The following is a 25,150-nucleotide window of genomic DNA, read 5'->3' on the forward strand; positions in this document are numbered from 1 at the left end:
CAACCCCACCTACTGTGACCTGGGACTGTTGGCACTCAGTGCCCTGCTTCTCTGAGCTCTGTCTGGGGCCAGCTTCGCTGGCCAACTAAAACAGTCTCAGCCTAGCAGCCGGTAGCAGCTTGAAAAGTCAGCCCTCCTGGGTTCCATTTGCATTTGAACAGCCATTAATGGCCCCTGGAGAGAGGGAGCTGTGTTTGGGAGAGAAATAAGGCCTCTCTTGAAAAGACCCAGAAAAGTTTTTAGTTCCCCAGGTGCTCTTTTTCTATTCCTCACTCAAGCCTCCCGCTAAGGCTGCTTCTTGGTTCTTTTCCATTGCAGCAGGGAGGGCTCCTGGCTTTTAGGGACCCCTGCCTGCATCTTTTCTGGCACAGCAGCTTAGCTTCAGCAGGGGCTCCCAACTAGGCAAGGGCTCCAGCTGTTGGGCTCCTCCTCATCCCCTGCTCCCCAGTCTAGAAATGGTCCTCTCTGTTCTTCCTGCTGCCTCACCTTTCCTAACCCCAGCCCCACCTCACACTTCCCCCACACTGTCCTGGATTTCTGTATGTCTGACCTAGCTCCCCTAGTTATTACACCTCTTCCTCCCAGCTCCAGAGCTGGTTCCTGATCATCCCCTCTACTGACTCCCCTCTCTGCCTGTGTGACAACCATACACTCACATGACAAAATGGAAAGATCTGGCTTTGGAGCTAAGAGATTCGGGTGTGACTCTCAGCTCTGACACTTGATTGCTGTGGCCTTACACAGAATGCATCATCTCAAAGCCTCCGTCTACTCACCTGAAGAATGAGGAGTGCATTGGTCAGCTTTCCCATTGTGGGACACAATACCAGATAGCCACAACTTAAAGGAGAGATTTTTTTTTGGCTCACAGTTTTTAGTGGGCTCAGCCCATGGTCAGCTGGCTCCAAGGCAGAAACACTGTGATGAAAGGGCCTGCCAAAAGAAAATTGCTCACCTAATGGCACCCAGGAACCAGAGACAGAAAGGAGGAGCTGGGGGCAAGAAAGCACCTTTCCAGGTCACACGCCCACTGACTCAACTCTTCTGACCAGGTCCCACCTCTGAACATGAGACTTTTGGGGGACAATTTAGACCTAAGCCATAACATTCCACCTGTGGCCCCCCAAAGACTTATACACAGCTCTTTAATCAAAGTACATTTAGTCCATCTCTAAGAGTTGCCAAAGTCAACAGTTCTAACACAGCTCAAGAGTCTACATTTGAAGTCTTTTCTGAGACTTAAGGCAAACTCTTAGCTGTGAGTCCTTTTGAAAATCAAAAAGAAAGTTAAACACCTTCAACATACACATAGGGTAAACATTCCCATTCCAAGAAGGAGGGCTAGAAGGACAGAAAGAAATCAAACCAAAATAAGACCCAAACCAGCAGAGCAAACACTGAATCCTGTAGCTCCAAGTCTGGCAACCATGGTAGGTTAGGTTGTAATGAGATATGAGCTTCAAGAGCAGCATGCTCCTATGGCCTTGCTGATTGCAGCCCACATGGCCTCATTCTTGAGCTGGCTCCACTCACTGCTTGTGGCTTTTCCTCAGCAGATGTTCTGTCATCTCCAACTTCCTGGGGTCTCCACTGCACCTTTGGCTTTTTATAGCCTCATGTACTGCCCTTTCATGGGCTTATGGCAGGGATTGTGACCCTGTCGCACATTTTTGCCTGGCCTCGCAGATAGTCTCCTAAAATATGGGTGGAAGCCTCTGTGACTCCATAACTTCTGTATTCTGTATGCCTGAAAATTCAGCACTTAGTGGATGATATCAAAGTCGGTTTCTAGCCTGAGAAGTCATGGGGGAACTGAACCCTGAACCATGGCTGTAGCTGCTTTGGGTTTCTGAATGACTGAATTGGGGGATATACCTCCCTCCATGCTCTGCATGAACAGAGCATATTGGGACTCACTTCTCAAAAGAAAGGTTTTTACTTTTGCACCTCTGAGCTTATGAAGAATGGATAGCTGATTCCTGAGAGGCCTACAAACCATCTTCCCTGTTGTCCTGATGCAAAGTAATTGACTTCTTTCTAACACTAATCTTTTCAGTAACCATGTTCTTCTTTATATCCCAACTTCCCATGTTCTTCTCTTCTGGTAAAACTGGAAACTTTTTATATCTTTTGGCTCTGCCTTTTGTTTCTGATTCTCATTTTAGACCTGGCTAAATAACCATCAGCAGTACCCATGCTATAGCCTGAAGGTTGGGCTGCCTTAAAATTTCCTCTGTCAGGGGGCATCACAATCCCTGATTTGAAGTTATACTACAAAGCTACCATGATAAAACAGCATGGTACTGGCAACAAACCAGACCTGAGGATCAAAGGAACAGAATAAAAGATGCTAAAACAACTCCAAACACACTCAACTACCTTATCTTTGACAAAGGGCCCAAACACCTTCACTGAAAGAAAGATAGCCTCTTTAATAAATGGTGCTGGGAAACCTGGCTTTCCACATGTCAAAAATTGAATTTAGACGGCTATCTCTCACTGTGCACTAAACTAAAATCAAAATGGATCAAAGATCTAAATATAAAAACAGAAACACTTAATCTCCTTGGAGACAGAATAGATAAAACTCTTGAAGACATATCTATAGACAAAGATTTTATGAACAAAACCCCAGTTGCACAGAAAATATTACAAAGAATCAACAACTGGGACCACATCAAATTAAAAAGCTTTTGAACAGCAAAGGAAACAACTGACAGGGAGAAGAGACAACCCGCAGAATGGGACAATCTACAGCTATTCTTCAGACAAAGGACTAACTAAGAGCCACCGAAGCACCCTCTGCTCCTTGCCTCTCTTCTGCCTGGATGGCAGGCCAGATGCAGCATCTCACACTGGTTGTGGGATGTATTTTTCAAATGACATTTTCCCAGGAGTGAAAACACAGTATGCCACTTTATTCAAAATGGTGGAACAAAGGGACGGCTCTGGGGGAGGCATTTCAAATCCCTGCCATTCAGGAAGCCATGCTGTAGGTCCCATGGAGAAGCTGCTGGCTCTTCATTTGGGTAACTGTCCCTGAGCCTGGGCTTGCCAGGGACCAAGCTGCATATCATGGAGTGCTGTACCCTTGGTCTGATGGAGGGGACAGAGGTACGAACTGAGGGGATCAGTGGATCATTCGCTGCTGGGACCCACAGGGAGAGAAGGATGAGCCCAGGGGTGAGGAGAAGCGTCTTCACTCCAAACAGGATTTGGTGATGGGATGAGAGGACCTGGGGGAGTACAAGCCAGCAAGAGCATGTCTGCACTCTGGGCCGATGTGTGAAGGGATGCAGACATGGTGGACTAGGCAAAGAGTGGAAACTGTGTACCCCGAGTAGCCAGAGCTGCTGCAGGATCCGCTGCCAGGGGCTAGGTAGTGCCGGGCCCTGCATCAGAAGCTGATGAGCACTCATTCGCCTCACAGCGGGAGTGGTAACACCACAACAGCCCTGTCATAGGGGGCGGAGACATCAGGGCCAGGGAGCACAATCAGGAAGAGGTACGCTTGCACTTTTTAAATTAATCTCTTTTACTAAAGTCTACACCCAGGAAAATCACCACTCCTAACTGCACAGGTTGGGGGGTGATCACAGAGGACTTGCCAGTGACCAGCAGCCCCCTCCCACTCCAGAACCCCTCTCACACCCTCCCATTCCCTTCTTACCCCTGCCCCAGAGGTAGGCACTGCCCTGACTTCTCACTCCGCAGATTCATTTCTGCAGCTTAGATTTGCACCCAGCTCTGTTGGAACCCTGAGGCCAGGATTTTTGATGGGTACCATCCTGGGTGAATGGATGTCCCCAGGATCCACAGGAGAGTCTCCCAGTCATGTCTCATGCTGTGCTGTCCTCCCTGTGTCTCTTTGGGGTTGAAGGAGGCAGGTGGCAGCTCTAAACAGAAGCCCTGGAAGCAGGTCTGGGGGTCACCTGCACCCAGGGCAGAAGCACCCCGGCCATGCTCACTGGGAAGAAAGTGCTCTGCTGTAGGTCAGAGGGATTTCCCACATCCCAGCTTTAGGAGAACACAATCCAGTGACAAGGATGCCTTTTTGAAAAGAGCAAATCCAAAGCCCTAGGAAGTCTCTGAATAGATTTAACCATATTCACCTTGAAGGGTATCAATTCATAATGTACAAAAACAAACTTTATAGTCACTGAACAGTAAAATCAAAAGATTCCAGTTTGTTAACTGGACAGTAGGAGTCCCCCTACCCTCTGCCCTCCCTTACCCTCCTGGCCTCTGCTCTGTCACAAAAACAAAACCTAAGCAGAGACCCCACGGAGGCCATTGGCTTGGATTCCTCTGAAGCCCCAAGTAACACAGCCTGATCCTTGCCCCCTACACCCACACTGCAGCTCAGTCGACTCTGGAGCTCTGCCGTCCAGGCCTCTATGGACCACTCTCCTCCCAACTGTTTTCCTTGTCCTAGGTCCCTTCACTCGGGGTCAGGTCACTCCCTGACTTCCTCCAGGGCATCCAGTGAGGTTCTCCTCTCCTTACCTTATGAGAGCACCAGTGGCAGAAGTAGCCAAATGCCTGCTCCTCCTCTGCCTCCTCCTCCTCCTCCTCCTCCTCCTCCTCCTCCTCCTCAGCTTCAGCCTCAGCCTCAGCCTCCCCTAAAGCCCTCAGGAGGTGAAGGATCAGCCACCCCAGGGAGCCACTGTCCTAGCCACAGAGCAGATTGAGAGACATGTAATGCCCTCTTAGCAGCTAAGTTGGGGAAGTCCTTTACCACACAGGACTGAAAAAGTCCAAAGGAGGATGTGTAAGGGACAACAGAGTACAGGCTAGAGGCCCAGGTGCTCGTCCTCTGGCCAGGTAAACGGAGGCTTCCAGGGACTGGCTTGGCGGATAAGAGCCAGGCACCGCGGAGATCTCCAGGCAGGGAGGGTGTAAGGACAGAACTCTGCCTCAGAGGCGGCATGACAAGGAAGAGGCAATGGGCTAACAGGACACAGGGTTTAAGCTCTATAATCAGAAAAACACAGGCTCAGATTCCAGGTTTTCCACAAAGTGCTCACTTGGTGAAATTTACCTCACCTCTCCTAACCTTCCACTCCCTTTATGGAAAGGGAGTGATATAATATACCTCACAGAAGCCAAATGAGATTTAAAGCGAAGCAACGCGGCGACGGGCGTATGGCAGATGTTCCCCGGACAAACGGCTGGTGGATGAAACGAACAGGAACGATCACGATTCCGCCCCCTGGTGGACTGTTAGGCCTCACACATCGGAGAAGGAAAGGAGCGTAGAGATGGTGTGATTATGGGATGTGTTATGGCCAGCACACAGAGAATCCACCTCTCCCAGATCCTCCAGCAGCAGAGGTGACGGCGTACTAGTCTTCATCCTGCGTTGTCACACACACACACACACACACACACACACACACACACACACACACACACGCAGCCAACCAAACCTCCTGGTCTGGGTGTGCCCAGAACTGGATCCAAGATCTCCATTATCAAATGTCTATTAGCGAACTGACCCGGAAGGTGGTGTTGCTGACTGCATGATCCCTGCAGGAACAAATAAATCTCTAACACAAAAGAGCAGTCAGAGCACCACTGAGAAGCCTCTGGGGGAAATGCTCTTCCAAATAGCCTCTCCTTTGGTGCCATTTCCAACCCCAGCAGCCCCCTACGCACACGCACGCACGCACACACACTCCAGAATGCCTGCAGGGGCATCGCACCTCAACTGAAGCTTTCAAAACACCAGTTGTGATCAAATCTATTAGCATATTTTTAAAAAATAGATCCTAAAGGAACAAGGGCCTAAAATCTCACAGGCGTATTCTTCAGCACAGTAAGGAGATGAGGATGATGCCATGTTGGTCTGTCCTCCTTCCCCTCCCGTGGATCGTGGATGGGCACTTTGTCTCCCATCAGCTGGAGAAAGAGTCGGCTTCCTTCCCTCAAGAAGTGGGGTGAGACCAGGCACGGTGGCACACACCTGTAGTCCCAACTACTTGGGAGGCTGAGGTGGGAGGATTACTTGAGCTCAGGAGTTCAAAACCAGCCAGGGCAACATAGCAACTCCGTCTCAAAAACAACACCGACAAAATGAGTGGGATGGGTGGGAAAGCCAGCACCAGCCGTTCAGTTTCTGTATCACATTGGCCCTGAGGGTGCCAGCGGCTGTCCTGCTCGGGTGTTTGTCTCAGGGTTGGACAGGGCACCTCCTCCCACAGGGCTTGACTCTGCCCTCCATCTTGGAAGAGGAGAAAGAAAGGGGCCCTTCATCCCAGACAGAGGGACCACGGGGCCACTCCTCAGATGCCAGGCTGCCTGGCCTCTGGCCAGGGTTGGGGCACTGCATTCAGTAGCCACCTCTTTAATGACGTTGCTGTTTCCTGGGCTCTGAGGTTGGGCTGCACCAGCCTGCTAGACTTCAGCTAGTGGTGACTGTTCCCTTCTGGAAGAGTTTACCTCCTGGTCAATTGAATAAATGTCCACAGTGGCCCCAATCTTCCTAGGCCCTGAAGGAATTTTAGGAAAATGCATATTCATCAATTCATTGTTAAAGTATTCCTTACCATTCATTAATTTATTATCTATTTTAATGCCTCATAAATACATGGATCTTAGGAATTCTCAAAGCAGATTGGCCTGCATTATTTTACTTAGTGAAGTGCTAAGGACTCGGTATCATCATCCTCTAATAGAGAGATGAAGGAGGAGATCATGGTTCATCCAGGGTCACGCAAGCAGTCAGTTGCCAAGCTGGACTAGGAGGGAAAGATGAGACTGTGGCTTTGGGACAATATGGGAAGAGGTAGATTGAGGAGGTGGTTGGTAAGCCCTGGTGATGTTGTCACTAACAAGTCCTGTAGGGAAGGTGTCACCTGTCCTCCTTGTGGACATCCCCAGATGTGGAAGTTGCCTGAGTCCCCTTCTGTCTCCAGGACAGCTGTGTCTGTACTCAGGTGACCACAGGCCACTTATGAGGTTCTTGAGGTCTCAGGGCTGACACGGCACCTGGCCCCAGGGACATGTTCCCTAGTGTGTGTCAGCTGGCTCTTCTCCAGCTGTTCTGAAGGTTATGCCCACGCGTGTACTGTGACTCACTGCCACCATCTAGTGGCCATTTCTTAAAGAGCTGGACTATGGTTGGCTCTGGGTTTCCCAATGGGTGGCAGAGAGGTGACAACCACACAGAGGCCAGACTGCCACGAACAAAACACAAACATCCATGGCACTCTTTAAAAGCCCATGTGCACCAGTGTATGGCTGGTGCACACCTGAAATCTCAACATTCTCGAGGCTGAGGCAGGAGGATCACAAGTCAAACAAACGTGTGTCACATATATGTAATCCCAACTTTGAGAGTGGCTGAGGCAGGAGGATCATAAGTTTGAGACTAACCAACAGAACTTAACAAGACCCTGTCTTGAAATCTAAAAGGTAAAAAGGTATGGGGATGTAGCTCAGTGGTAGAGCACCTCTGGATTCATTCCCCAGTACCACAAAGGCAAATAAATACACCAGCACCCCCCATGCTAACACAGTCTGAGACATGAAAGTCTAGAGACCCAACCAAGCATGTACAGGGCATGGAGTCTGTGGACAAGAACTCTTCAGTGGTACATGAAGAGACAGGAAAGGCACCTTTCACTGCGTTGGCCTTCCATGAGCCTACATTTTTATTTGAAGGGACAGCTCCCACTGTCCCCAGGCACTACGCATTGCTGGGGCAGCAGAAGTCTGGGATCCCCAAAGGACGCTTGACCCCATGGATGAAGCAGAGTTTCTCTGGAGAAATTTGAGAAAACCTGTAAGGTCCTTTCCTTTTCCACTCTCATCACTTGGCAGCCTCCCTGCTACAATACACCTAGACATTCTAGTTGAACTACTTCCTTTAAAAAGTGCAGGTGAGTTGCCAGGCATGGTGGCACATGCCTGTAATCCCAGCACTCAGGAGGTGGAGGCAGGAGGATCTCCCTGAGTTCCAGGCCAGCCTAAATGACTTAGCAAGACTCTGTCTCAAAAACAAAAGTTCAAATGAATGCATTGCTGAGCATATATGAAAACAGATTTTTACATGGGCCAAGAAAAGGAATTGAAATGTAAGACACTGTAGAAAAAAACAGCAAGCAGATTGGAGTATAAATGAAATCATTTTTGTAAAAGCTATAAATGTGCTTAGTGACATTAAAAACTCAATGGGTAAGTCTGACGCACAAGGCTAAACACAGCTGAAAATAACTGAATTGGAAATTCTGAGGAACCTTGTTATCATGTAGCCTTGAGAGATAAAAAGATGAAAAATAAAATGAGAGCACAAGAGCCATAGAGGAATGAGCTAAGGTGCCCACAGCCCTGTGGCCACAGCTTTCGAGGGAGAGACTAGCACAGCACACACACACACACACACACACACACACACACACAAAAGCGGGTGAGCCGGCAGCATTAGAAAGGGTAACAGCTATGACGTTTCTGGGCGAGGTGGAACACGTGGGTCTGGCCAGTCGGGATGCACAAGGCCTGAGTAGGACACGTAAAAACAAATCAGCATCTCAATGCTTCATGACAAATTACAGAACGTCAAAGACAGGGAAGACTCTTAAAACCATGACTGGAGACAGGAGAAAAAGCTATTCAAGGTGTTGAGAGAAACAGCTAAGTCATCTTTCAGGAGTGAAGGCATGATAAAGATATTTGCTCTCGGTGCCCTGCCGACACCCTCTGGCAAAGTACGACCGAAGAATGATGTTAGGAGAGAAACTGACTCCAGAACCAAGATCATCCGTGCAAAATGAAATAATGAACAGTCAGTCAAAATCTGAAGAAATCTAAATAGGCATTGACAGCACGTGCGCACACACACACACACACACACACACACACACACACACACAAAAGCGGTGACTAATGTAAGAAGCACCGGTGCAAACTGGGATTAAAATTCTCAGCATCACAACAGGTCGGATGGGCAGGGCTTTCTAAAGCTCTCATATTGTTTAGAAGAAGATTAGAGATGTTGATTACATTAGATTTTGTCACGTCAAGTACACAAGTTCATTTCAAAATATAACGTCTAAAGCAAGAAAAATATAACCGGTGATTTCCACACCTGCCAAGAAGATAAAAGCAAATCTGGGAATCTTAAAAACTTCTGATTAAAAGTGACAGTTGAACCAGGGTTTTACCTCAGCTTCCGCCTTCAGCCACTCTAAAAATAGAGGTTTCGGGTTAAAAACCAAATAGTTTAAAAATCAATTGTATTTCTACATACTAACAACAAATAGCTGCAAGTTAGAATTTTTTGAAATATTATTTACAGCCGGGCGGGGTGGCACATGCCTGTAATCCCAGCACTCAGGAGGCTGATACAGGAGGATCGTTGCAAGTTCAAAACCAGCCTGGGCTACAAAGTGAGCTCAAGGCCAGCCTGAACTGCATAGCAATACCTTGTCTCAAAAAGACAAAAAATAAATAAATAAATAAATACGAAATATTATTTACAATAGCACCCTAGAATAGAAATGTGTAGAAATACAGCTGATGAAAGAGGTATAAGACATGTGCACTGAAATCAATAAAACATTGCTGAGATAATTTTTCAATTATTTTTTCAAAATATATATTTATCAGTACATATTAGGTTTGCCAAATACTGGATTTCACTGTGGTGTTTTCACAGATGTATATAACATATTTTGATCATATCCACCCTCCTGTCGCCCTCTCTTCTGCCTTCTCCAGTTCCCTTTTATTCCCTCCCTTTTGTCTAATACTGTCTCTTCCAACTGAGAGACATTTTAAAAGATCAGAATTTACGGACATCTATACCTCATTCAAAACTTTATCTGTGAGCTCAACACCATGCCAGTGAAAGTCCCATCTGATTTTTTTTGTAAAACTGGCTCTTTAAAATTCATGAAGAAGCTGGGCATGGTGGTGCAAGCCTGTAATCCCAGCACTCAGGAGGCTGAGGCAGGAGGATTGCTGTGAGTTTGAGGCCAGCCTAAGCTACATAGTGAATTCAAGACCAGCCCGCTACATAGCGAGACCCTGTCTCAAAAAAACAGAAACAAAATAAATAAATAAATAAATAAATAAATAAATAAATAAATAAACTTCCTAAAGAAATGCAAATGGCCTAGAACAACAAAACCATTTTTAAAAAGAACAAAATTAGAGGTCTAACACTACATGATTAAATACGTATTATAAATCTAACAGTAGGAGTCAAGATATGTAGGGTGACAAGGATGACAAGAGGAACAAATGTATAGAACGGCCTAGGAACAGACCCACGTATGTGGACAACAGATGTTGTCACAGAAGTACAAAAGCATGCAGTGGAGAAAGGTTGGTCTCTTCAACAGCAGTGGCAGAATTCCTGGATATCAATGGCAAAATAATGAGCTTCCATGTGTACCTCACACAATAAACCACAGTGGGAAGGGCCAGCCAAGCCCTTTGCAGTTCACACCTCGTGACTACAACTTGCTCTGAGCTACAGGATTTAGTGTTTGCCTGCCAGGGTTCAGTCTTCCTTTGGTCCAATTCCTTTCTCTCCCTCTACTTCTCCTGTTTGGAAAGAGAATGTTTAACTTTCCTTTTGATGTTTACAAGGGCTCTGGAGTTTGCCTTGAGTCTCAGAGGAGACTTTGGACTTTGATTTTTCAGCAGTGCTGAAATTGTTAGGACTTTGGCAACTCTTAGAGATGGACATGATGCATTATGGGCAGAGGGACGCATGTGAGTCTTTTAGAGACCAAGGATGGAAAGTTACAGGTTATGTCTAGCTGTCCCCCAGGAGCCTCGTTTGCTTTTGGATGGAGACTGGATTCTGAGGGCAAAGAGCTGACTTGCTGTTCAGAGGTGGGGTCGGAAGGGATGAGTCACTGCGGTGTGGCCTGGAAGGATTTCTCTCCCTCTCCAGCTCCTCCCTTTGCCCCCTGCTGCCTGGAGGCCATGAAATGAGTAGTTATTACTCCTCCGTTACCCTATGCCACCCATCCCGCCTTGGAGCCAGCCAACCATGGGCTGAAACATGAGCCAAAATACTCCTCTTTTCACCCGTGGGCATTGGCTTAGAGAAAGTGACTAAGATAAGTACCTTTTCCTCTGCCGCCTCCTTCTGCCGTGCTGGTTAGGCCTTGGAGCCAGCTGACCACAGATGGAAGCCATGAGCCGGAATAAAGCTCTCCTCCATTAAGTGGCAAGTGTTGTGCGTTTTGCCCCAGTGACAGGAAATGATCAGGGCAGATGGTCTCACACTTAGACACTTCTATAAAAGCACATCAAACTGCACATTTTAAATGTGTCGTTCATCATATATCAGTTAATTATATCTCAATCAAGTTGTTTTTAAAACTGAAACTATATTAACAGCTTTCCTTTATTAAGGTCATCACACTTGGTTTTGCTTGTATTGTCTTTGCACACTTCTTATTTTGTTAGGAATAGGATTGTACACAAGTAAAAAAAAACGCATTTCCTACTCTCCCTAGGAGGCTGACGTAGACACAGTCATTCTACCCAATGAAATGTGAACAGAACTGTCATGTGATATTTCTGGACCATCTTTCTAAATAGGAATAAGGCACGCCTTTCTTCTCTTCCTCCTGTTTAGAATGAAGAGCTGTCGACCAGAGCTCCAGCAGCCTTCCTGGACCATGATGCAATTTTGAAAATATAAACCAAGTGTTGGACATAGAAACATAGACGCCTGAGTCGCTGGTGATACACAAACTGTCAGCCCGGAAATTTCAAACCTTAGAGCTCTTTTATAAGAGAAATAAACGTCTATCTTGCCTAAGCCAGCTACTGTGCGTCTTTGTGAGTTTCTATTTCTATTGTGTGTAGCTGAACGTACTCCTGTCTGACCTCCTCCCGCGATGCTTGGTGCGGCCGTGCGCTGCTGAGACGCGGGCACAGCGAGGCCCCGGCACCCGCAGGCACAGCGACCAGAAGTCGGACAGGAACTGTCTCCGTGCTTGTGCTGGTCTTCACCACGGTGCCTGCCTGGCTGAAGCTGGCTTTGGCTCTTTGAGTCCTGTCCTGTTTCGCTTCTCATCTCCTCTCCTCTCCCTTTTGGCTCCGTGTGGGCATCTGACAGTACGTTTGTCTGGATCAGTTCTTCACACCACGTTGGCCTAGTCGTACTTCGGACTGAAAGTAAACGGCACACTTCACATGTGTGTTAGGCTTTATTTTCTTATTAGTGCCTGTTTGAGGTACACAGTGACCACACTCATGCGGAGTTGGGGCACATATAGAATACATCTTAATTCTTTTTGTCCCCTGCCCCTTCACTGCCTCCCGGCTCCTTCAACTCTTGGTTCTTGGCCCATTTGCAAAAGCTTCATTTTCATTTTTTTTGTTATTTCTTTTCTTTTCCATCCTTTTTTTCCCTCCCCTTTCCTTCCTCCCCATCCCTTTCTCTTGTTCCCCAAACCATTTTTTAAAAAAAGATCTCTTGCAGGGCATGGTGGTGCACACCTGTAATCCCAGCACTCAGGAGGCTGAGGCAGGAGGATCATTGCAAGTTCGAGACCAATCTGGGCTACAAAGTGAACTCAAGTCCAGCCTGAACTGCATAGAGAGACCCTGTCTCAAAAAAAAAACTAAATAAATAAATAATAAAAATTAAATTTAGAAAAGATCTCTGAGGGCTGGGGATGCAGCTCAGTGGTAGAGCTCTTGCCTTGCATGTACAAGGCCCTGGGTTCGATCCCCAATGCCACACAAAAAAATAAAATAAAATAAAAATTTAAAAAGATCTCTGTATTTCCCATCTTCTCTCTCTCTCTGAATATATATATATATATATATATATATATATATATATATATATTCTCATTTCACAGATAAAGAGCACAGACAGAAGGGAGTGACCTACCGACACCCTAAAGAACCCCCGAATTCCCAAGCATATTGCAGTTCACACCAGGACAAAGCCTGCCTGTCCCATGCTGCATGCACGACTCTTCCTTCCATCACTTGTTCTTTTAAGCCCATTTGCTCTCTGAATGTTTGTCAGGTACCTGCTCGGGGGCAGGGTCATTGCAAGCCAAGTGCTAGGTCACTAGCAGGAGCAGACACACCCCCAGCTCTCAAGGAGGCACCACTCTAAGTCAGACAATGAAAGCTCACCTTAATTGGCTTGAGAAACGCCCAGGAAGTGAGCAAAGCACATCTCTGGTGGGTCTATGGGTGTTTTTAGGCATGACTGGATCACAAGGGCTCTAACTTCATAACCCACTGATGGGATGAGGATTTGGGGGCATTGCTGGGAGTTGATGGAAATAGGAGGTGAGGCACATGGACCACAGTGGCACAACCTCGGGGACCGTATCAGGTCCCCAGCTGCCTCCTCCCTAGCTCTTTCCTTCTCTGCTTCCTGGCTTCCGTGAGATGAGCAGTTTTCCTCCTCCATGTCCCTCTTCCCCATGGGCAGAAGCAACGAAGTCAGCTAACGAGGGACTGAAACCATGAGCTGCAATAAATGTTTCCTCCTTGAAGCTGTTTCCTCAGGTATTTTGTCACAGAGACAGAAAGCTGACCAATGCCCAGTTAATTACACACACAGCACCATGGAAGTGTGCGGCAGACCCAGAGGACAAAGGACAATCGCCAGTGTCTTCCTTTATCTGTGTTCAGGTAAGAACCAGAGGATTCTGGCGTTTCCCCCACTCTTCCTTGTGAGCTAAGAGATGCGGAATGGGGCAAACTAAACAAGCAGCTGAGCAGAAAGCATCCTCACTCACAGAAATCCAGGCAGAGCTAACCAGGTGATTGAGATGTTACCGAAAAGACAAGACAAGACATTTGCAGAATGCTGGGCCCAAAACAGGTCTGGGCTTAGACTTACACAGGACTTACAGCTCCTGAGCACTGCTTGTGGGACCCATCAGAAGACGCTATTCACACTCTCATTTACATATGGGCATGATCAACCAAGAGGATCTTCCTGACCCTTCCTTTACATCAGGTGAGAAGACAAATGAGTTTTTGGCGTGAGGCCCAACTCATTTTTTATAAAACAGCTGTCCCACTGCCGTATCTGCATGAGGAAGGCGCCAACCCAGGTATTCTGGATACTAAAGGTCCCTTCCCGTTTATCCTGTCTGTGTGTCCTGTCCAGTTCTTCAGTCGGGAGACCTGAAAAGAAGCCCCCAGGCCCTCAGCCCCGAACACTGAGATCACCAATCATCTCTACCCTCCATTTCCTAATCATCCCCTTTTGACCTCTGTGGAATAATCAGATTTTTAATGTGCTCCACCTTGAATTTCTCAAAAAGAGATTCATTTTGTCCTCATGCATTGTGCTCATTCTGTGTGTGATGCGATGACCCAGGGCTTGTCCTGCAAGCCCTTCACCCTCCAGGTGCCCCTATGCTCTGCTTTTGTAGCCATGCATCCAACCTTGTTCTTAACTACCTGTTGGAGGGGCCCAAGGCTGGGCTTCTCCTCCGGAGTCAGGTCTTCCCTCCCTGGCCTCAGGGCTGAAAAGACAAAGTCCTTCGCATAGAGCAGCATGATGGCAGTACCCCATTAGACCAGCACTGACCAAGACTCTGCTTTCTAGCTAGGTAACCATGACCTTGGGAGAGTCCCCTCCTCTCTCCTGTCCCCAGAACCCCCTTCATGCACAGGGAGCATTGCGCAGCCCCGGCACAACACAAACCTAACGATAGCAACCCGCTGTGCTGCCCCGTGAGACAGCCCCCAACCATGTGACCAGTAAGCTCTTGACATGTGGCTAGCCCAAACTGAGACGTTCTGAGTACAAAATAGATGTCGAAATCTCTGTGAAAAAAAAAGAATGCAAACTATTTCACAAATAATTATTATGCTGATTATATGATGAAACAGTAATAGTATTTTGAATATATAAATAAAAGTATATTAAAGTTCATCTCATCTGCTTTTTCTCATTTCATGCTAAATTACATGTGCGGTCCTCATTGCCGCCACTGGCCAGGGTGGTACAGCTGTTTTTGAGAAATCCAGCACCCCTGGCCAGCTCCCAAGACACACAGGAAAGGGGACGCTTCCAGCCTACCTTCGTCACCAGGTGACTTGGAATATTTGGATCTAGACCGGGGGTCCTTCATTGGAGGACAAAGGACTGAAGGTGATCCATGAACTTGAAAACTGACAGCTCTATTTTCATAAGCCTCTAAAAGAAAGCTAGCGTTTCCTTCCATTACGAAGGTAATTCATAGGCGACACATCGTGGGGTTATTAGTAGCACTCATCAGCAGTGGAAATCATGGTGATTTCCATACACATGGTTGTTGAAGAATCCAATACGCTCATGGCTACCACACAATAGTGGTTATTGGACCTGTCGACTGAACCTTGTTATTTGATGTGTTAATCAAGCAACACATATATTACTATATCACAGATTTGCACTTTAGATTTTGGTACCTGTATTTAATGTCTCCTTTGATTTTTTTGGATGTTATTTCATATATGCAAAAACATTATTATGAGAAGGGGTCCTTGTGTAGATTAGAGGAGTCTCAGGTACCAAAAAACAACAGCAACAACAAAAAACAATTAAAAATGAAAACAATGAGGCACACCTATCAGCCAGGGTGCTGGTGACCCCGAGTGTTCGGGATCCCAGCCCTCAAAATTCCCCACTGAAGACACACCCATTGCCCTCAGGCTACCTCTGTAGAAGCAGAGGACACAGTATCTGACTCTATGTTTTTTTTTATGCTAGGACTCTGACAAAAATAAAAATCCCATCTTAAACTTCTAAGGGTGCTAGGGCAACTGTTTTATTTTATTTTATTTTATTTTATTTATTTATTTATTTTTATTTTGGTATCAGCAATCGAACTCAGGACCTTGGGCTTGCTAGGCAGGCGCTTGTGTCGCTGAGCTATAGCCCAACCCAGGCAACTATTTTAGAGCATAGTAGCCAAGCAAATTTCCTTAGTCTGGCAACTCAAAGGCAACCGTCTTGCTGCAATCTGGATCCCACCACTAGGTGGCAGGCACGCACTAGGCCACCTTAGAGGAGCGTCCTCGCAATTGTTCTGAGTTCAACCCGTTCCATACTTGGTAAAACCAGAAGATGCACACACCTTCTACATTTTGCAGGACTGTTTTAAAGCTAATGAGAAAGTGTAACAAAGACAGCAAAGGTCGACTGTGACTATTACAATAAAGGGACAACTCTCGAGGACAGAAGATGGCATTCAGGAGGAGGCACCTTGGAATACCCACAGTTAATCACCTAGGACAGACTCGTGGCACAGAAGCTATTCGAGCAGACGGACCCTGGCTTTCCCTGGACCCGGGCAGTCAGAATTCAATGAACCTTGCACTGAACACCACTGCTGTGGGCTCCCCAGTTCCAGCCCGGACAGAGAGAGGGTAAGCCACGGACTCACCTGAGGGAAATCCTGTGTAAGGCAGGTTTTCCTTCCACCTTTACCTCCATCCCATTTCAATGAGAACAACGGTCAGAGCTTAGTCGTAGCTCAAATCTGACTCCTTTGTCTGCTTCTTTTAGTTCATAATTTACTGAAAAACAGAAGCATCCATGTTAAGCTCTAGCAAGTGGCTTTATTTCATTCTGGGTATGGAAAACGATCGTTTTTCCCCATTAATGCTGGGGTTTGGACTTGCTAGGCAAGCACTCCACCACTGAACTACCATCCCAGCCCAGAAACTGATCTTACTAAACTCTGTTGGGGTTGGGGTGTGACTGACTAAAGTAGGTTATGTGCGTGTACAGATCTGCCAAAATGAAGCCCATTAATCTGCATAACCGATACGGAGAGAAGAAAACAGCCAGGAATCTAAACATCCCCAGCATGAGATGGCACAAACCCCTCTCCCTGGTTCCTCCTCTCACAGCAGCCCACCCCTACGCCTCAACCTCTTTTTTGGCCCCGTATTTAAAACCTCAGCCAGGAGCAGTGATGCATACCTGAAATCCCAGCACTCTGGGAAACTAAGACAGGGGGATTGTGAGTTCAAGCCCGACCTGGGCAGTTTAGTGAGAACTTGTCTCAAAACAAAAAATTAAAGCGCTGGGGATGCAGTGTGAAGTCCCTGGGTTTAATCCCCAGTACCACAAAGAAGTAAAAATAATGAAGGCCTCTAAGTAGAGCATAGCTGGTCTCTGTTAAATCTCCCCATTGATGACTTGATTAAAGCAGCACCAAAAAAGTGTGTCCTGCCTCTGGAGCAGAGGTTGGCTCACAACACAATGTGACCCACAGTGGGAGCACAAAGCAATGATGGAGACCACTGTGAAGCAGCTCTGAGCAGGACTTATATTAACCCATTAGCTTTCCATGTTCACTTGTGAGTCACTGGTCCCTACTGAGGCCTGTAATGGTGTGAAGCCACAAGGCCTCAAAGGACAAGATAAGGTCACCGCCAAGGACGTTTGGTTCCAACCCCCATTAGCTAAGAGGAAGCTGTAGCGGCAGGCATCTCACTGCTGCAGTGAAGGCCAGTTAAGGCCTTCATGGAGATAACATAGTTCTTCTAAATTAACCTAAGTATGACTTGGAGAATTCCATAATGAGCTTCCCAAGCCCTGCCGAGATTACTGCATTTTCTTCAGTACCCACCTCCTTTATTTGAAAACCTAATAAATACGGACCGCTCAGAGAAGTCTGTGTGTCAGCCCAGAGAACCTCAAAGTCTGTGATAGGGTTGAACCCTCCTGGAGCCCTGAAATCATTTCAATTGTCTCATTTATGTAAGCCTCCACCACCATCCACTCATTTGGGAGATTATGGGCCTGATCAGCCTGCAATAACTAAGGAATACTATCAATGCAATACAACCCAGTCAGAGCATCCCTGGCCTGCACCCCATCCCCACCACCAAGGACAGCAAACCAAGCCTCAGGCCCAGAGGTGGCCCTCATGGGACAGGCAGACAGGGGAGAGGGGGACCACCACCCAGGACCACGGCTGAGCAACAGCTCACATGACCTGTGCCCCGAGGCAAGCCCTGTGACTCCCAGGACAGTAACTGAGAGTAGAGTTGATAGTGTCAAATGTAGCAGCACCTAAATGTCAGCAACCCATTGCAAGCAGGTGCTGTTAAAAGACCTGCTCAATTCCTAGCCAGGTAGCAGGAATGGCTGGAAGGAGCTGTACTCATTTTAGAGGGTCACTGTGTGTCGGATAAGCAGTGGACGGGGGTGACAGGGGAGCCAAAAAAGAGCTGGCGCGAGCTCGCATGCTGCAGTGAGGACACTTACTTTTAAGGCCCTGGTGGTACATGACCTAGGTCCTTTAAAAACAAGGAGAGCCACGTACACATTCATTCACTGCAGGGTGTACAAAGCGAGCTCGATGTCAGCTGGAAACTGTGTGCTGTGATGTGTTTTCCTCCATCCATCGCATACCCCTCTTCTGCAGGTTTACTTCACCTAAGTGTTTTTGTTCTCCATGCAGACATGAAGGAGCCAGATGACAGGAGAACAGAGCCAAGATGTCCCGAGAACCAACAGCCCCCCAACCCCTGGCCCAAGCTTTCTTCCTGCTGAGAAGTATAATCCTATCAGTATCTTGGCTCCACGGAGGCCAGGGTCAGCCCCACACACCCCCGAGGACCTCGAGGCCTCCCCAAGGCTGTGACCGTGCGTCCTCTGCCAGGACAAGGCACAGCCCTGCCTCCACAGCTGGGTCCCCTCAGCCAGTGGGCTCAGGGCTGCATCCGACCCAGTATCACAAAAAAGGCGAGAGCTGGATCTTTTTCAGTCAGACTTTATTTACAGCAAGTACATAGCACGTGGTCATTTCTGTAACTACTAACAATAAAGATAAAGCAACAAAAAAGGGGTGGGAGAGCAAGCATCTTAAAGGGAAAGAAAAGCCCAGGTCTATTTAGCCGCTCAACTCGATCCCGAGGCAGCACCCACTGCCCGGAAGAATCACATGGCTGGTCTGTCATGCCTGTCCCCTGCACCTGGGACAGAGGGCAGCAGAAGCCCCGAGGCAGAAAGGCTCCATCCCAGCTGTGCCTGTCCCAACCTGGATTTGTCTGGCACCTGAATGTTTCCTGCTCCACTCCAAGGGCCAGGGTGGTAATGGTCTGGTAAAGCTGCCCCTTCCTGCAGCCTGGGACCAGTCCTAGCTTCCTGCCCACACCAGCCTGTTCCCTGGTGCTGGGATCCCTCACGGACACACAGACTCCACAGCGGAAACAGCTCCCCGCAAAAGCCTCCTTCCCTCCAACGGCTTCTCAGGCGCTGGCCCCAGTCAAGGTTGCTAAATCAAGCTACAGGAGGGCAGGAAGGGAGCTAATACCAACCAACCTGGCTCAGCCTCCCCACTTTCCAGCTGCTCGGGGATCACAGAGGCCTCCGGCCTGAGCCAGTGGCCTCCAGAGCCTAGTATCCACCCTGCGTTTGTCAACAAGGATCCAATTCCAAGGGCAGGAGAGGCAGGAGACAACTTCCCACACCTGCGCACTGGAGACTCCTCCCTCCCCTGCTTCTCTGCCCTGTCCACTCCCAAGGACACCGAGGTCATAACACTCACACCCTTCCCAAGTCCTGCCTCTGCTCATCCTGCTCTCAGGCTGCCCCCAAGTAAGGAACTCAGGCCGCAGAAGGGGCATCAGCACAGTGGGGAGTGAGGCCAGGACACCTGGTCCTGGAGGGGAAGCAAGCACCGGCGGGCGGCTCTGGAGCCGAGGGATTCCCACACAAGAGCGGCCAACACTGCCCCGCCCTGCAGCTGGCACCTCCTTCCTGTGCGGCAGTGCCTCGATGGCAAATATGGCTTCCAGTCTCATTTTACACCCCCTCCCATTCTAGTGGCGCCGGAGATCCGGAGACTCCTAAAAGACTCTGACACAGTCTCTCCTAGTGAAAGCTCAAGTGCAGACACACAAGGGACTCACATGCTGGGCTTCCACGGAGGGGCAGAGCCTCCCAGCCTCCTGTCCTCCCTTCCCCAGACGCAGTGTCGCAGCGTCCAGCTGAGCCACCAAGAACTGGCGGTCATTTCACAAGGCAGCAGGGATCAGGCCGCCCTGGAGCTGTATCCCAAGCTAGGAGCGGGCTCCTCAGGATCCTGGGGGCTTGGTCCCAACACCACAGGTAGACAAATGAGGAAGCAGTTAAGTGAGAAAAGGCTCAGAGATGAGAAGAATCCCTCTTCCAAGGCAGTGGGACAGACAGCCAAGGCACTAAATGGTTTGGCACCTGGGAGCTTCAAGTAAAGTTGAGCGTGCGACCCACTGAAGGCCAAGGCGCCCCCAGACTGAGGTGGGCGTCCCCCGGCACAGAGGGCCCGGCAAGGCCCAGGGCCCTGTGTCCTTGGGGTCCTAGTCCGGGCCTCCACCCCCCTTCATCTCAGAACGGCGCACAGCGTGACAGGAGGCAGACAGACTGCTCAGTCTCGGTGAGCACTGGGCTGCCTGCCGGCCGGCGCCTATCCACACCACTGGCCCCGCCCCCGGGAACAGCCATCGGGACCTGGAGCACAGCCTCCCGCAGGGCCCGGGCTAGCAAAATTCTAGCTGAGGACTACGGTTGACTTTATTGAAGTAGCAAAATAGATTTGGAGACAAATTAAATCCCGAAAGAAGGAATCAAACTGGATGGGGCACCGAGTCTGACAGCGAGGCTCAGTGTGACCAGCCAGGACTGGAGTCACAGTTACCCGCGTGGCTCAGATGGCTCAAGAGCCACACAGTGAGAAGGCCCTCCAGAGAGCGTCGGGAGGCGGCAGCCAAGGGGAGTGACGAAGGCGGAGGGCTACCACACACCGGACAGTCACCACTGACACGACAACCCTTGGCTCTTCTGCGGATAGAAACTGAAACTTGGGACTCTACCATCAGACCTCCCCCGCCTCGTCCGTCCCCCTAGTCCCTCCACCCCTCCTAGCGGAAGGTCAGGAAGCTCCCATTGACAGGAAGCTCTCCAGAGAGCTGGAAGTCTCCACCTCAAATCCCTAAATGTTTTCCTCCTAAGACTCCAATTTAGGGACCCATGCTTCAAAATAAAGAAAGGTTTTCTTTAAAAAAAAAAAAGAAAGGTTTTCTTTTCCTAACTCCCCCGCCCAACCTGGCCGTCACCATATTCACATGGTGAAGCTGTGATTAAGTCAATCGCTCGGCCCTGTGGTGACTTGACAGTTCCCAGTGAAAGGTACACACCACTGTGAATCCACAGGTCACGGGCAGTCAAAGCTACTGTCCCTCACATGGCCAGAGCTCCTCTGCCACCCATGAGCAGCTCTACCAGCAGTCGTTTAGCAGATGTCCCCAATCACAGCACGGACTGGATGTGCCCTGTCGAAGGGTCCGCCCTGTGTTCCATCAGACAGGAGAATGCCCGAGGGCTCTGGTCAGTTACTTCCCTGGGAGGCCAGAGGACATCGAGCAGGTCTGGTTCCACCCCCAACGCCCCAGTTCTTCCCTAAAAGGCCGGCCGGGGAAGGAGAACAGAGAGGCGGAGTAAGGAGGGAGCCACAGAGCTGTCCAAGCGGCCGGTCGCGGGCAGCAGGGCAGGGAGGGACGCAGAAGACTTGCTCTCCTCAGTGGGCCTCTTCCCTGAGTTTGAATTTTGAGTTGAGATCTTACCTAAACTTCAACTCAAAAAAAGACAAGAGTGTCCCTCATCGGCACATCAAGCACCAACTGCAAGGGGAGGCAAAGGGGGTTTCCAGCCCGCGGCCATCGTATCCGCATCATCCTCCTCTCCCCAGATACTTCACCAGGTCCCTGCAACGCCACTCTTGCCCCAGGCCCCGAACACACAATCGCAGGCCCTGCGAAATACTTACGGCAAACAGCTTTACAGTATTTGTACATTTACACAAAAATAGATCCTTCTCTCTATATATATATCTATATATAATATGTATTTATAACTGGTTACATGTTGGAGTCATAATTAGGCATCACCAGTAGTAGTTGGCACAGTTTGTCATTTAAGGTCACGATCAAGTTCTGTTTGATTTCGTTGTTCCATAGTACAAAAAGGAATAAAGGGGGGGAAAAAAAACAAAAAAAAAACCACCCCAAAGGCGTGTCATCTCCACGGTGTCTTCTTAAATAAGCAACGTCCTGGGAAAGGGTATGTACAGGCGCACGGTGCTCCTCGGAGCCGGCGGGGGTCAATGCGGCCGGCTGCTGGACTCCGACGTCTGCCTCTTGCGCGAAGGCGTGTAGCCATTCAGACAGCCGTTGGTCTGCCGCTTGGACGGCCCTCCGTTGAGGATGTCCTGGATGTGCTGCACGATGAGGTTGATGGCCACTGCAGGCGGAGAGCAGCGGGTGAGGGCGGGGAGAAGGGAGCGCGCAGGACCCGAGCAGGGCAGTGGGCATAGGGCCAGTCCGCATGGATGGGCACCCAGGACCCGGGGTGATGGCCACTCAAGGACAACTCGCTCCACACTCTGGGCCTCCGACTGGGCCAAGGAGAAACCTACAGCTTCTGTTTCCACCTGTGCAACCTCTCTAAGAGGTGGGGCAGAGCTGTCTTGCATCAGCCTCAGAAATAAACTAGGAATTTCAACTACTCAGTCACTCTCAACATTATCAAGAGTGGAATAAATGCCAAGGGCTGCGAGATGGGACACAGGAAGACACCGTACCATGTCCACCCGGACTGCACAGGCTGAATCCAGCCAAGGGAAACAGGACAAAACCAAACGGGAGGGCCAGGCCACCCAACAAGCACAGTGGACACTTTAAAACAGCGGTGCTGGGGCCGGGGATGTAGCTCAGCCACACAGCACCTGCCTGGCAAGCATGAGGTCCTGATTTCAATCCCCAGTACCCAAAAAAACCAAAAACTGCTGGAAAGAAAACCCTGGTGCCATGAAAACCAAGGACAAGCAGAGGGATAGCTCCCGGTTAAAGGAGAATACCTCAACGGCATCAATAGAAATTGATGGCTACACTGTGGTTTTGTTGGGTGGGTTTGGTTTCTTTGAACCAGGGCCTCACTAAGTATTTCATGCTGGACTTGAACTCAGTACACACCCCAGCCAGGCCTGGAACTCAGCGACCCTCAGGCCTCCACCTCCCCAAGCGCTGGGATTGAGGTGTGCACCACCACGCCTGGCTGCACTATGGTTTTGAATGAGAATGTCCTTGTTCTAAAGATATACAGTGAAATATTAATCACTGTGATGAACCTGCAAACACCTCAGCAAATAAACATACTTTTTTGTTTCTTTCTACATTGTGGATTGAGCCAGGTGAGGGCCTTTGCACTAAGCTACAACTCCAGCCCTTTTAACTTTCAGACAGGGCCTCACCAAGCTGGGATCAAACTTTTTAATCCTTCTGCTTCAGCCTCCCAGAGTGTGTGCACCACCACTCCTGGCTGAAATGCACTTTTTATAGGAGGAAAAAATGAAACAAATTATACAGAGAATGTGTGAAGATGCTGTGGCAGTGTTGATCTGCCAGGGAGCAATAGTCACACTTCCTGGACAAGCCAAGACGCTTAACTAAACACAATATTACCACCAACCAGCTCCCTTCCAAAGCAGGGGTGGGGCATAATAGCAGATGGTCCTGAATTAGTGAAAGCAGGAAGTGTACTTTGGCTGGAAGGTGGTCTCAGACCCCACTATCCAAGTGTCACCACTAGGTGGTGACAGCAAATGGCAGCCTAGTACTCCCTTTTGGGGGAGCACATGTTCTCCCACCCGTCCCCACACACCTCTGTGCACAAGCCCAGGGGCCTGTCCCCAAGGGCAGCCACGTGGATAGAAGTGCCCTACTGGCTCACAGCCACAGGCCACAGAGCCCAGCTGGGTCACCACAACCTGCCTGAAGCTTTGATGGCCACAAGGGCGGAAGTTACCTCCCCCCAGGGGACTCACCGAGATTATCCGCACCTCTAGGAATGATCACATCCGCGTACTTCTTTGTCTGTGGAGAAAGATGTGTACAGTGAATGAATGTGGGGATTCAGAGGCACCTGACCCCGCCCTGCACCCAGGTAAAGCGGGAGAGGCTAGCCGCCTCTGGCACAGTTTGAGACTTCAGCTACAACCCCAGCAACTGGCGCGTGGTGAGGGGGTCACCTAAGGAAGTGCCCTGTCCCACTGAGAGCTGAGGGGCAAAGGGAGGCAGGGAAGGAGGCCAGAGCAATAAGGAATGGGGGTCAGGATGTGGTCCTAACCGACAGGTGAATCGAAACCAATTTCTAATTACCAGTCCTATGTTTTTATCCACTCACATCCTGTTTATAATAAATCAGTTTCTTCATAAGGTTTTGGGGCATCTTTTTGTTTGCAGTGCTGGAAATCAAACCCAGGGCCTCACACACATCAGGTAAGTGCTCTACCACTGAACTCTAATGCCGGTCTTTGAGCTCCTATAGCTTAACCTCATTTCCTCACTCATCACTAGAAGACAGAATATGATCTTCAACCCAAACACGTAGGTATTTCTAACGCCAGGAGAAATATAAATTGGAAAAGCCCAAACTTGGCCAGGTGTGGTCATGCACAGTTTAAGCCCAGCTATGTTAGAGGCTGAGGCAGGACTGCAACTTTCAGGCCAACCAAACTCAGTGAGACGCTGTCTTAAAATAAAAAGGGCTGGGGACACAGCAGAGTGGTAAAGCGCTTGCCTGACACGCACGAGCTCCTCCTGGGTTTAACCCCGAATACCATCAAAAAACAAACAAGAAAAAAAAAACTTAACAGAGGGCTAGTTAAGCCTGGACTTTTAAAAAAGGTGACAATATTCACTCCTAGGCCCAGGGTAAAGATTTTTTTTTTTTTTTCCTTTTGAGACAGGGTCTTGCTATGCAATTCAGGCTGGTCTCGAACTCACAACAATCCTCCTGCCTCAGCCTCTCAAGAGTGCTGGGATTATAAGCGAGCACCACCACATCAGGCCCCAGGGTAGATTTTTTAAAAAGTAATCCACATTGGATTATTTTTAAAAAGTAATCTACTGGGTGTATAAATAGCCCTTCTTTTGTGTGCATTTTATTTGTTTTATTTTAATTTTTTTTTTTTTTTTTTTGGTACCGGGAATCGAACTCAGGACCTTGCACTTGCCAGGCAGGCACTTGTGCCACTGAGCTATATCCCCAGCCTATTTATTTTATTTTAATTTCCTGAGATGACGCTGGGGGCCATTCCTTATAAGTGTCCTGACATTTAACCCAAGCAACCAGGCCCAATGTCTCCCTGCGGGGTCAGCC

At 48.8% G+C, this 25,150-nt stretch overlaps 2 protein-coding genes across 4 annotated transcripts in view; both read right to left on the reverse strand.

The window, feature by feature from the left end:
* LOC102030612 overlaps window positions 1–16,416 on the reverse strand; it is a 51,800-nt gene extending 35,384 nt beyond the window's left edge. The window contains exons 1-2 of one of the 2 annotated variants that reach the window (XM_013521366.1): window positions 16,383–16,416; window positions 11,084–11,254 (exon numbers count right to left, since the gene is read on the reverse strand). In XM_013521366.1, coding sequence (XP_013376820.1) covers window positions 11,084–11,154 — 71 coding nt within the window. In that variant the 5' untranslated portion in view covers window positions 11,155–11,254; window positions 16,383–16,416. Of the gene's footprint in view, window positions 1–5,095; window positions 5,163–11,083; window positions 11,255–16,382 lie in introns of those variants that run through there. The other variant, XR_263122.2, reaches the window with a different exon arrangement.
* A 2,293-nt stretch (window positions 16,417–18,709) lies between these two features.
* The window catches only part of Uck2 (uridine-cytidine kinase 2), a 109,869-nt gene continuing 103,428 nt past the window's right edge, over window positions 18,710–25,150 (reverse strand). For both annotated transcript variants that reach the window (XM_005398245.2, XM_013521374.1), the window contains 2 exons: window positions 23,814–23,862; window positions 18,710–22,231 (listed from right to left, as the gene is read on the reverse strand). In XM_005398245.2, coding sequence (XP_005398302.1) covers window positions 22,092–22,231; window positions 23,814–23,862 — 189 coding nt within the window. In that variant the 3' untranslated portion in view covers window positions 18,710–22,091. The remainder of the gene's footprint in view (window positions 22,232–23,813; window positions 23,863–25,150) is intronic.

The sequence above is a fragment of the Chinchilla lanigera genome, unplaced genomic scaffold (genome assembly GCF_000276665.1).
Source record: "Chinchilla lanigera isolate Chin_1 unplaced genomic scaffold, ChiLan1.0 scaffold00061, whole genome shotgun sequence".
Classification (NCBI taxonomy): Eukaryota; Metazoa; Chordata; class Mammalia; order Rodentia; family Chinchillidae; genus Chinchilla; species Chinchilla lanigera.